The 12,902-nt window shown below is 40.8% G+C and overlaps 1 protein-coding gene across 47 annotated transcripts in view; it reads left to right on the top strand.

The window, feature by feature from the left end:
• Map4k4 (mitogen-activated protein kinase kinase kinase kinase 4) overlaps nt 1-12,902 on the top strand; it is a 141,320-nt gene that overhangs the window by 71,946 nt on the left and 56,472 nt on the right. For all 47 annotated transcript variants that reach the window (XM_050134546.1, XM_050134543.1, XM_050134549.1 and 44 more), the window contains exon 4: nt 10,743-10,868. In XM_050134546.1, coding sequence (XP_049990503.1) covers nt 10,743-10,868 — 126 coding nt within the window. The remainder of the gene's footprint in view (nt 1-10,742; nt 10,869-12,902) is intronic.

The raw sequence follows: 12,902 nt of genomic DNA, 5'->3' as shown, positions 1-12,902 counted from the left end.
CCGTCCCACTACTTTGAGTGCAGGCATGGGATAGTAGGTGGTCCTCTTTCTGACAAGTGAGTTCTGTTTCTTGTCTCCTGCGAGAGTTCCATTTTTAAAACAATTGTTCTGACTTGGCCAACCTCAGGAGACTCCAGACAAACTCTCACCATGTGTTTTGCTTTATGGTCATGTAGAGTGCTAAGAGAGGGTCTCTGGGGAGAGATGGCTGTGTTATTAGGGGGTGGCATCACTCGTCTGCTGGCGGAGAGCTGTTCTGAGGTTCTGCTCTCAGACCTCTCTTCCAGAGAGTTCCACTGCCTCTGTCTGTCTGTGTACTTGCACTGTAGCCATGACTTCAGAATAGGAGGAAGAAGGGACTAAAGAGCCTATCTCAGGTTAGTGAGCCGCTTTTAGACCAGACTGAAATGTGCATGCCATCGGCTGCCTTGGAGTTCTGTGTTATGATTCATCGTCAAACAGTATTCCAGTCACTTCCCTTCCTAGTTATCTAAGGTAGAGGTCTGTTTTTCTTTTACTCTCAGTAATTGCTATACAGCTTTCTTGCAGTGCCTAGTGGGTTATGAAGTAGTAAAGTAGTAGGCTTTACCAACTTCTGTTTTCAAAACTTCACAAGTTATAGTTTGTTTGCCCATTTGAATTGGATCATGCGAATCCTGTAAAAGTTTACTTTTATATCCAACAAAATCTCACATCTTAAAACAGTTGTCTTATATATATCTTTTAAAATCACATTTGAAAGGACAACTATTCTTTGATAAGATACACACAGTGTTCAGTATCAACACAGCTGTGCGGTGTGTTCAGAACATACCGTAGCATGCATTTAAGGGAGCGGCAGCAGTAGAGTTCATGGTAGTGGGACTCCCTGGTGTAGCACTGTTGAGCAGGACTAGCATCAACACTGGGTAAACATAATTATCTTTCCTTACCAGTTTCTTTGGTATCGGTAGATTATAGTCATCTTTCCTGTTTTTCTAAGAAGGAACACTTGCAGGGTTGTGTGTGTGTGTGTGTGTGTGTGTGTGTGTGTGTGTGTGTGATTGTATGAATAGAAGTAACAGTATATATAGTTAAGACTCAAATTGCTGTTCGTTGTTAGCAAGAGATTAGCCTAACTGGCCATTGGAAATAAAGCAGGACTGACATTGGCTGGTTTGACCTGTGTCATCCTTACTCTGTCTTCTTGCTTCATCCCAGCAGTAAGTTTTAGATTTCCTGTCTGCCCACTGCTGCTAGCAGGAAGGCCATGCTGAGGATTTGTGCCTGTGTTCAACAGTGCTTGCTTTTGTTACAGGCTGCTGTAGGAACGGAATGTAAAAAGGCAAAGGTAATTGAAGTTAAAATCACAGCACATATTTGCTATGTGCTGTACACTGTAAAAATATTTTTATGCTAACCTAATTTATTATTTATAATACTGGGAGGCTCACCTGCTTGGAATGGATCCCCTATCTTGGATGTAAAGAAACTTGAGTGTAAGGAATTGGCTCATGTTATTTATAAAGTAAAAACATCACCATTGCTGTGTGTGGTGGCAGGTGCTGTAAAGAATAAGACCACGAATTTTTGTTGTGTGCACGTGTGTAAAAATATCCAAGAAAAAGACCATGACTTTGAAGGGAAACAAAGTGGGGAGGGGTGAGATAAGTGGGAAGGATCTTAGGCAGGAAAAAGAAGTTGTGCAGTTATAGTAAAAATAGAAACTAATTAAAAATCTTTGGTTGTTTGCTAGTACTTTTAAAGTCAGAATTAAAAATCACTTTATTATTGCTTGCAGTATGGGCTGTCTAATAGTTTCCATGGTATCTGTACTTTTGGTTCTGTATTGTTGTGTTAGTAGTTGATACGCAACAAAAATCACTAAAGTGCTGTGATTTGGTACATTAATTTTAAGGAGGGTTTTCTTTCCTAAGTGTGATAATAATGTTTATTAAATATCATGATTCGTTCCTGGTGCTGCATGCCTCTGATTTCATCAAAGTTAAGGCCAGCAAGATTGTGGGTTTCAGGATAGTCTGATCCGCATAGTGAGATTGTGTCCAGACAGTTATATTCTCCCAGCGCTAGGTAAGTGGAGGCAGATGGTCTGTGGGGTTTTCTTTGTCATTCTTTCTGGAGGAACTGAAACATGTAAATCAGGTTGTGTTAATGTAGCACACCCTTTCAAGCCACGTGATGCTATTTCAGGAGCATGTTCCTAACAAGCACAATAGTCAAAACCAACAGGAATAGGTTGTTGGTTGTTTATCCCCTTCTCTTCTGTGGTTATTTGTTCTAATTTCTTTACCTGGCAGTTTCTAGTTAGATCAGCACCATGAATTCTACCTTCTTGGATTCACAATATTTTATGCTTTGATATTCTTGATTTTGCATGGGGTGGAGGTGGGGTTCAGTTAATTACCATAAATTGGGATTGGATCAGCATCTAGTCGATGACTAATTCCTCTCCTCTGTTGAGACCATGGCTTTCAGAGTCCTGTGGGATGATGTTCAGTTGGGTTTGTGGCAGTTTGCACGGTTCCTGTCTCTGTGAGGGCTGGTTTCTGCTCACAGGTGCCTGGTAAAGACTGGATTCTTCTTATACCCCAAGTGGTTTTTTGGTGGCGGTGCTCTCCTGTAACCTGAGAAGGGTTCCATATTCCACAGCTTTCATCTGTGCAGTTCTCTCCTCTCTGGACGTTTATTCATGTGGCTGCTGCTGATCTTCCAAACTCTGTTCTACTCCCTGAGCTCATAGGCTCCTCTTGTTCCATTTGAGTCTCCTGTTCTTGGTTAGTCTAGACTCTCTCCTTAAGGCAGGAAACTGCCCATCCTTACCTGGTGTCTTAGCCTCCTCAGGATTTGTTTAATTTTAGTAGGAGGGTAAATCATCTGGCCCTTGATACTTTATCTCTTCCAGGAGCAGATGTCCCTCCCTATATTCTTTCTAATTGCAGATACTTCTCAGAGCATAGCCTGTATCTGAGCATGCCAAGTGAGTAAGCAGGAGCTCCCGAGACCTGAGGTCACACACGGGTACTGCCCATCACTCCCTTGCAGTTTCCCTTTGTCAATCTGCACTTGAGTGTTTGTTTGACTTAAACACCACTATTCAGCATACACAGTATTTTTTTTCTTTCTTGAATGTAGTATGGGGAGCTTCGTGAATTTGTCACTGGCATGAAAGTCTGCAGTGTCTGGATGGCCTGAAGCTATCTCTTTCCCTATAAGGGAGCTTCTGGCAGTCAGAAGTTAAGACAGGATGATGAGCCTTTTCCTTGCTTCTTACTGGGAATGACTTAGGTCACAGCAGACAAGAAAGAACAAGCCTGAGGCCTTGTAGTGCCTTTGGCCTAGTCCTAGCCAGGCTATGAGGGTCTTAGGTTTGGCAGAACCGTGCAACATTAGGGATGGGAGACACACATGGAGCAGACCTTAAGAACTGACAAAGTTCTTTTGAATTCTCACAGGACTCACATTCCTGTTCCATAAACCATAAGTTTTTCAAAATTAGCCAAATATTACATGGCCATGTAGAAGATTAAGAGATTAAAGAAGAAACTGACCTAGAGATGGTCTGTAGTAGGATCTCCTCCTCTTCCTCTCTTTTGTGTACTCATTCACCCTGTCTATAGCACATTTGCATTATGGACAGCTGCATTTGTTGCCAAGGTCATAACTGCTTTGCTAGCTTCTGGGTGTTTTAGATCTTGGATCCCCTCCCTCCCCTTTTGTTCTTATAATTTAACAGTTTGGGCCCTTTAAAACGTTGATGTAAAATCACTTTTAAAACATTGAAGTGTAATTACAGTTTGGTTTTGGAAATAAATTTGTGTTATTTGAGGTTGTATCATTAGAAACACTTATACCTATGGTATTTTGCCCTATAGTTTGGGACTGACTTTGGTGTCTGGGTGTTGACACTAAGTTTTGGAACAATCTATTAGTTCAAGAACCTAGAAAAATAGTGCTTTATTGGGACTTGATGGAAATCACCATGTGCTGTGCCTTTTGGAGGTGTGCTTTGGGCTTCTGTGTTTTTTTCATCGTGTTCATAGGGGCACCAGTCCCCCAAGGCTGCTCACGGATGAGTGCTGGATGAGGGCTGGTGTAGAAGGAAAGGGTTCTGCTCACTGTGAGGTCGGTCCCATTCTTTCGTGCTGTTACTTGTTTTGTTTTTAATCACACTGCTCGATAACCAGGTGACTAATAAGGTCTCATTGAAGCACTCAGCAAGGGGCAAACTTAGTTAGAGAAAGGATGTAGAAGACTCAGGGCTGTTCTGACTAGATGTGTCACTAGGCAAAGAAGAGCTTCAAGGCCAAGGCCATTACCAGAAGAAACACCCTGGTTCAGTTACATAAAAAGAGTGTTCAAAAGAGTGTTTTTCTTCTATATCTTGAGCAAGCTTCTGTGCCTATGTGATTTTCACTTTGGTTATATTAATTTTCATGAGTTTTTACTGTAGTATTCAGTGATTTGGATGAGGATGTTAGTTTTGAAGATTGTCATTCTTGTGACCTGATTCCATAATCTTAATTTTGTTCTAAAATTTATCCTCTTCTAGAATCTGTAAAATTTTCTTCATTTACATATTGTTGAATGGTGAATTTAAGATGTGTAACTTTTTATGTTTGAATCAAATTAAACTTAGTTGAGTCTGTGCTCCCTTTAACTTGACTTTAACTGAGTAATACACTCAGATCTACCAGGACTCTGTAAGTTGAAACATCTTAATTTCTTTCAGCTTGCAGCCATAAGGAAGAGCAGAGTAGCAGTTGACTGTAAACCATTCATTTTTTCAGGAACATGCTTACATCTTAGTGCAGAAATCCTCCAGGAGACGGTCTCACTTTACCAGTGTTTTTCTCCAGTTTTGCAAAGACCACCAGTTGCCCCTCTATTTGTTCAACTGTCAATAACTGATATTTAAATTTGTAAAGAAGCCAGGTGGAAAGGTGGTAAACTCAGAACATTTCTCAGTCCTCTTGTTTCCCAGTTAGCATCCCGGAGGTCTGCCTGTCTCTGATCTGTCCTACCATCAGTGGAGTGAGATAGCACTGAGACAATAAGGGTTAAAGCATATTTCAAGGGAACAAAAAAACGGCTGTAGATGTTAGCTCAGTGGTAGAGCGCTTACCTAACATACTCAAGGCACTGCAAAACAATCTTCAGAACACCACCCAAGGGGCCATTAAAAGACAAAGAGCCAAAGTAATAATTTGCACCCCTATGTGCTCAGATGGTGAAGTGGGCAGTGCTTCTCATTTGACTCATTTACAACCCATAGCTGCTTGTGCAAATTAATGTTGTGCAGATGTTGGCTCCTCCCAGCCCCCAATCCTCTGATAGTCAACTGAAAGCTCACCCACTGTCATAGCCCAGCTCCAGACAAAGACCTTTTCTCTGAGAATTGCTCCTGTTGGTCAGAGGCCAAAATGCTAATTGGCACCAGCTGCATTAACTCACTAAGGGGGGGGTCAGCAGCTGCCTCCTCATTGCAGGAAACCAGAAGAGAGCCCCTCTTCCCTTTTGCTCCAAGAAGCCTCCACCCCATCCTTCAGATCCTCCTATTTGCGATCATCTTGGCTCCCCTAAAGTAGAGCATGAAGGACACAGTAATTTGGACTCTAAACTAGACACATGGGGTGTTGTATAAACTTTCTCTGTGTCGCTTTGTCAGTTCAGCTATTTTTTAAATGCCGGCCCCAAGTCTGTTTACTGCCTGTTTACTGCTGTATCTTCTACTTAAATACAGTGTTTACTTTGGTGGTGGTGGTGTATGTATCTAATAAATGTTGAAATAAGACTACCAAACTTTTTTTTTTTTTTTGGTTTTTCGAGACAGGGTTTCTCTGTGGTTTTGGAGCCTGTCCTGGAACTAGCTCTTGTAGACCAGGCTGGCCTCTAACTCACAGAGATCCGCCTGCCTCTGCCTCCCGAGTGCTGGGATTAAAGGCGTGCGCCACCACTGCCGGGCTCCAGACTTAATTTTTAAGAAAACATTTGTTTTTTATTTTATGTGTATACAGTCTGTGTACCACATGTGTACCTGGTCACCATGGAGGCCAGAAAAGGACATTGGATCCCCTAAAACTAGAGTTCTAAATGGTCGTGCACCTCCATGTGGGGGCTGGGTATAGAATTAGGATCCTCTGGAAGAGTAGCCAGTGTTCTTAACTGCTGAGCTGTCTTTCTAACCGTGAACCTTACTTTAAACCAATGATCAAAGGGAAGTTGAAACTCAAAACTTGCTTCATTATATCTGTAGTCTAAAGAAAATGTAGATTATTGCATACTCAGTATTAGTCCTTAGGTTCTAGTTGTAATTGGCTCAAAGTCCACTGGCAAATCTCTATTTCTGATGCTTTTTCCTCCAAGGCTAGGCCTTCATAATAAGTCAGTAAATGACAATAAGTGGTGGAGAATGTCTTTATTAGATATGCAGTAGTCATCTATTTTAAAATCAAAAACAATAGAGATGATGTTCAGAGGATCCATTACATTACATCATCCTAAAACAGTACTTTGGAAAAGAGACCACGATTTCCTCTCAATATTCTTTGTAGTCGAGTTTCTTATGGCTTAGGATTTGACTCCTTAAGACCTCAAGGGCATATTTTGGCAAGTAAATGAATGTGATCACTTTCTCTCTAGATGATGTATCAGTCCTCTAGAAAGGCTACTGTTGAATTGAGTGCACTTAAGGTCTTGTATTTCATTGACTAAGACGTAACCCAGTTTCTCTTTTTGAGATGAGTCCCATTATATAGCCTACAAACTTGCATAGTCTTCCTGCCTCAGCCTCCCAGATGCTGGGATTCCAGGCTTCCCAGCCCAGTTCAAAGGTGTTACAGTGTGAGTCTTGTGATGGTGAACATAGTTACAGAACACACTAGTGTGTTTTTTTAAGATATATTTATTTATTGTGTATATAACTTTCTGCCTCCATGTATACCCAAACGCCAGAGGAGGGCACCAGATCTCATTACAGATGGTTTGGAGCCACCATGTGGTTGCTGGGAATTGAACTCAGGACCTCTGGAAGAGCAGACGGCGCTCTTAACCACTAAGCCATCTCTCCAGCCCTATGCATTTTCTCTTAGTCATCTATTTTAGTGACTGTTAAAAGATGAGCTCTACTTGTGAGTCATAAAGTTCGAAATACACAAAGAAAGAAATGATAAACAAGAAAAGAGAAGAGTTCCTGTTACTTGAAGTAGTGGTCCTCAGTTGAAGAAATTGTATCCCCATCTGAACAGCCATAATAAGTGGACCACTGTCAACATTACCCTTCACAGAGTAACTGGAAAACAATTTGAAGAAGTCTAATCACAAATGGACAGAATCAAACTAATCCATTGGAATGTGAGTTTTAATTATTGTTCCGCATATGCCCCAAAACTATATTGGCGTGGTGAAAATGCATTGTGGAGAAAATTAATGCACCATAAGCTTAAATACAAGGCAATTATAATGTGCTTGGAGTCACAGGTGCATAAAGTGCTTCACTTAATGACGCTATTAGTTAGTGGTAGATTCAGAATTCTAAATATATTTTTGTGGATCATAAGAGTAGCACTAGGAATCAAAATTACTGAATTCTAGATCCATGGACTTTGTGAAGTTGTTCAAACATTATACTTCTTGTTTGCCCATAGTTGTACAAGTACAAAGTGGAAGGGGCTGTTTCAACTTGAGACAATTAGGAGCAAAGACGCAGAATATAGAAATGATGCAAAGGTGGTAAACTGGTATGGGATTGAATATTATGCTACTAAACACAACTAAAGTATCAAAGTTTTAAAAAAGCAAAAGTCTTTTAATTAATTAATTATTTATTTATTAAAGATTTATGTCTCTTCCCCACCGCTGCCTCCCATTTCCCTCCCCCTCCCCCAATCAAGTCCCCCTCCCTTCTCAGCCCAAAGAGCCATCAGGGTTCCCTGCCCTGTGGGAAGTCCAAGGACCACTCACCTCCATCCAGGTCTAGTAAGGTGAGCATCCAAACTGCCNCGGAGCTCTTAACCACTGAGCCATCTCTCCAGCCCCAGTAGTGTGTTTTTTCTAAAGATGTTTAGAATTAGAAGAAACAGTGCAATGAAAACCCACCAATCATATTTCTCAGTATACATATTCAACATTTTCAGACCACTGGACAGTACTGAATTTAAGCTTATAATGAGAATATGTGCTTGTTTTTAACCAGTGGGTTATGGAACTATCAAGTACCTTTGGAAGCATTTGATGAACAGCTAGATCCTAGAAGAATTGCCTTCTGGTACTCAAAGGAAAAGTGCACTGCAGCCAGTCAGACTCTTCTGATTCTTAATTACTCTTCAGGGAGCTGCTTTTGTTTATTCTCTGCCAAGAAGCAGAACCAACCCCTTGTGTAGTGGGATGCGACAATGACCCTGGGAAAAATCAACCGAGATGGAGAGTGGAAGAAGGTGGGAGTGAGGGATATATGGGTAAACATGTCTCTGAACGAGGACAGCTCTGCACCAGTGAACTGTAGGTAATGTTTAGCTTTTTCCTGCCTGCTGAAAGTACTCTTTTTGTTTTGTACATGTATGCTCTTTAAAGACAAGATCTCACTGTGTATCCCCAGCCTGCAACTCTGTATTTAGACCGAGGGGGCCTCAAAGGGCTTGCACAGCCAGGTGTGGTTTTTTTTTTTTTAATGTACTCCAAATTTCTATATGTTTATTTATTTCTTTTTGTTTAAGTAAAAATGATTTGATCTTTAGTTTTTGCTGTGATCTCCTGGCTACAGCTAATGTAAGAAACGGGAATTTTTGCTCTTTGGATCATGTGTTTAGCTGTGGACCTTGTTCCAGGAGAGGCATTGAATGGCTTTGTAAGAGCAGATCCCAAATTTTCCTTACCAGCTCACTCGCCACCTTCTCATGTCTCATATATACTATTCTGTACATATGAGTGTGCATGTATAGGTAAAGGACACAATTAAAGCCTTTCTTTGAATTGAGAATTCTTAGTTTTGCTAGAGACATATTTCTTTCTGCCTTTGTTCATACTACTTTTTGTTTTAATATAAAGTTCCTTTGAAGAAAAAATTTAGATAGAATCATTTTTTTCTTAAATTAGCCAAGTTAAATGTTAGTTTGTATAGAATTAAGATAATTACCATAGCCATAATTATTGTCCCAGTTTTCATTGCTGCTTTGAACACGGCCATGATTGAGTCAATTGTTGAAGTGGTATGCACTTGGTATGGTTTTCCTCTACAGGGCGGAGAATCATTGTAGAACACTATATTTGGACAGCTTACTCTGCTGCCTTGTGGACAGTTGTCTCCTATGGAAATTATAAGATGACTGTATTTGCAGAACATCTGTAACATCCTAATATCTGTGTCTTTGATTTATCATATCTTTTTTGGTAATAATACCCAGTAGGAAATCTGCCATTCATAGATTCACTACTTTAAGATGACTGCAAACCTTCTGAGGTGTTTGTTTTCTAAAGTAAAATATATAACTGAAATTATATTTAGTATTTTTCCTTTTCCATTTCCTTTGGTCTTCTCTTTAATATCTAATTAGTGATAGTTATCTTTTATCTTAGAGTATAATAGTGATAAAGTCTAATATATTTTTTGAGGCTTTAAGAGAGCTTCTGTAGATGCTAGCCTAAAGCAATTGGTATCTTCATACCTTGTGCTTGTACTCATACACACACACACACACACACACACTTGTGGGTAATTTACTATGCTTCACTGGACATGCGTGTACACACCTGTGTATTACTCAAGTTATTCCATGAAAAGGGAGGAACGTCAATGTCGAGTGGGTGTGTTTGTGCAGAAATCTAAGGAAGCTGTAACAATGGAGTGCAGAAGGAATTTTAGAGATTTTTATCATGAATTTACCCGTTATACTGGACTCTCACTTCAAGTCCTACACACACACACACACACACACACACACACACACACACACACACACACAAACAGCCTTTCAGAGAAGTAGAGTTTTCTCGCTTTAATTCTAATTTTCCTTCATTTGGATGATACTTCAAGAACTTCCATAATCTGCTGTCTTACAGGAAGTTTGTCAGTGTGTGTAGCGGGCAACAAAATAAAATGTCCCTGCTGATTGCTGCGCTTTCTTCCCTAAGTGTGAAGAAAGGCGGAGACTATGACCCCTCTCCCTTTGTCATTCACAGGACAACTGACTCAAGTTTTTGTGCCTACATGTCTGTCTGTTTCCTTCTTCCTCCTCTCCCCATCTTCTCTTCTTTTCCTGCTGCTTATTAATATGACAGCAGACGCAAGGAAGAGCTTAGTCTGAAACAACCTGTGTAAGGAGGTCAGCCTCTGAGAGGAGCCTTGTACAACACCTGGAACACATGTGTTGTCATCTGAAGTCTGTTCATAAATGTTTCCTAAAAAGAAAATAGCCCTTCTTAATGATCATTTGAAATAGTAGCAGTCAAATTACCGTTTAACACTGGGGTGGGGTTTTACTTGAGCAAACAGCCTTTCAGAGAAGTAGAGTCAGTAGCCTGAGGTCACAGGGTGGTAGAGGAGCAGGCTGGAACTCCGCCCTGGTCCATCCTGCTGTGTAGCACACTGGTGGTCGCTCTCTTTATTGTCTTGTAGTCACCTGCAGGAGGGTGAGCTGAGAGTGAAGGGAGCCTGTGTTTCTCCTGTCACTTTACCTTTGTTTGTGTGGGAGGAAATCAAATCATTCAAAAGCCATGTTTTTTTTTTTTTTTTTTTTTTTTCCCTTAAGGATGAAGAGGAAGAAATAAAACTGGAGATAAATATGCTGAAGAAATATTCTCATCATAGAAATATTGCAACATACTATGGTGCTTTCATTAAGAAGAGCCCTCCAGGACATGATGACCAACTCTGGGTAGGTAGATCTTTGCAAGTCTTGGGTGTGTTTTCTGTCTGTGGTTGTTGTAATAAGGGAATTAAGGACTTCACAGGGAACGTGGAGAGAGAGAAAAAAAGCAAAACCAAAGGGGGTTGTTATCATTAGCCTTCCTTATCCTATATCTGTGGTATGGCAAGGAGATGGGGAATGAGAGGCCATTTCATAGACATCTCAAGACAGTGTGGTATTCAGTCATTGCTGACACTAACGATAGTAGTATTTTATGAACCAGGAGTTCCAGGAAAAATTCCTAAACCAATGCATTCAACCTTAAAAGAAATTATTCAAAATGATGACTGAGAGACCGTCATCTGTGTGAGTTGCATGAGCTAAACTGAAGGTATTGGATTTATAGAACGAGAAGATTGATTGATAGCTTTTTCTAATGATTTAAAAAAAAAAAAGGCTAATGTAGAAAGCATTAGCAGCTTGGTACCGACATGAGAGAAGAGAAGAATGGGGGTAGAACTGAGAACCCAGAAGCAGATATGCACAGTTGTAGCTACTGATGTGTGACAGAGATGTCAGAAGCAGACCTTGGAGAATAACGTCTATAACAGAGGACTCTGGGGAAAGTCACTCGGAAGAGTGGAGCCGGATTGCTATCTCTCATGATGTACAAAAATAATTGAAAACGGGTCAAAGGTCTTACTGTAAGGCCTGGCCCTGTGAAACTGTTAGAGGACAGCATAGGAGCACTGATGGAGGACAGGCGAGGGTTTTCAGAGAGGACCCAGTTGTCCAGGACATAATACCAACAGTTGACAAAGGGAATTGCATAAGACTGAAAAGTTCTCTACAACAGAGGAGACAGTCAAGTGAAGAAACTGGTCTGAGGAGTAGAAGAAACTCTTCTGGCTGTGCATCTGATGGAGGATTAATATCTAGAATACATTTAAAAAATCAAAAACCAAACAACCCAATCAATAGATGGGGTAATGAACTGACAGGCCTCAGATGAAGTACGTACATATCACCAACAAATACCTGAAAAAGTGTTCAGTATTCTTAGCTGTCAGGGAGAAGCTGTCACAAATGCCTGTAAGGATGTGGGGAAGGGAACTCATACACACTGTTGGAGGAACGTAAATTGTTGGCCACTGTGGAAGTCAGTGTGGAAGTTCTTGTGACCAGCTATATATACCACTTGTAAGTAGGTACCTGACAGGCTCCAGTGTGATGGGCCTCAGGAGATACTTACACACAGTGTTGTTTGCAGCACTGTTCACAATGGCCACATTGGCAGCCAGACTGTGTACCCATTAGCAAATGAATGGATAAAGGAAATGCAGTTTATACACACTGGAGTTCTGTTGAGCCACAAAGAAAGATAAAACTGTGTCATGTGCTGGAAAATAGATGTAACTGGAGGTCATCCAAATAGAAAGACATGTGTTGTATGATCTTTCACATTTGTGGAACCTAGAATATTTTACTGATAAATAAAATCACACACACAGAGTCCAAAACAACAAAATGGTGAACAGTACCTCACTCAGTTAGTCCTTTGTCCTCCACATACATGTATACGTGTGCATTCTTTAATATAGATGAAAATGTGCTTTGATTCAATCCTTGCACATGCATACTGTGTTAGTTCAATTTTTGTTACTGTGTTAAGACACCAACAAAAGCAATTTAGAGGAGAAAGGGGTTTATTCTGGCTTACAGTTCCAGCGTCCGTCACGATGGGGAAGTGATAGCAGCCAGGAGCATGAGGCCCACTCCTCACATAGCATCAGCAGTCCCAAAGCAGAGAGCAGACAAGAAATGGGGCCAGCTTATAAAACCTCAAAACCTTCTGCAAGGGACATACGTCCATCAGCAGGACTCTTGTTCCTAAATGTCCCACAACCTCTCAAACAGCACCACCGGACACATGAGCCTGTGGGGGCCATTCATTCAGATTAAAACACATGGACTACAGATGAAAGAGAGGGAGAAAGAGGGAAGAAGAAAGGAGAAGGGAAAAGGGGGAGCAGAAAGAAAAGGGAAGGAAAATAGAAATGA

The sequence above is a fragment of the Alexandromys fortis genome, unplaced genomic scaffold, assembly GCF_014885135.2.
Source record: "Alexandromys fortis isolate MF-2015 unplaced genomic scaffold, M_Fortis_MF-2015_v1.1 scaffold_20, whole genome shotgun sequence".
NCBI classification, from domain to species: domain Eukaryota; kingdom Metazoa; phylum Chordata; class Mammalia; order Rodentia; family Cricetidae; genus Alexandromys; species Alexandromys fortis.
Note: the sequence above shows the minus strand (reverse complement) of the source record. Positions and strands in the feature narration are given on the sequence as shown.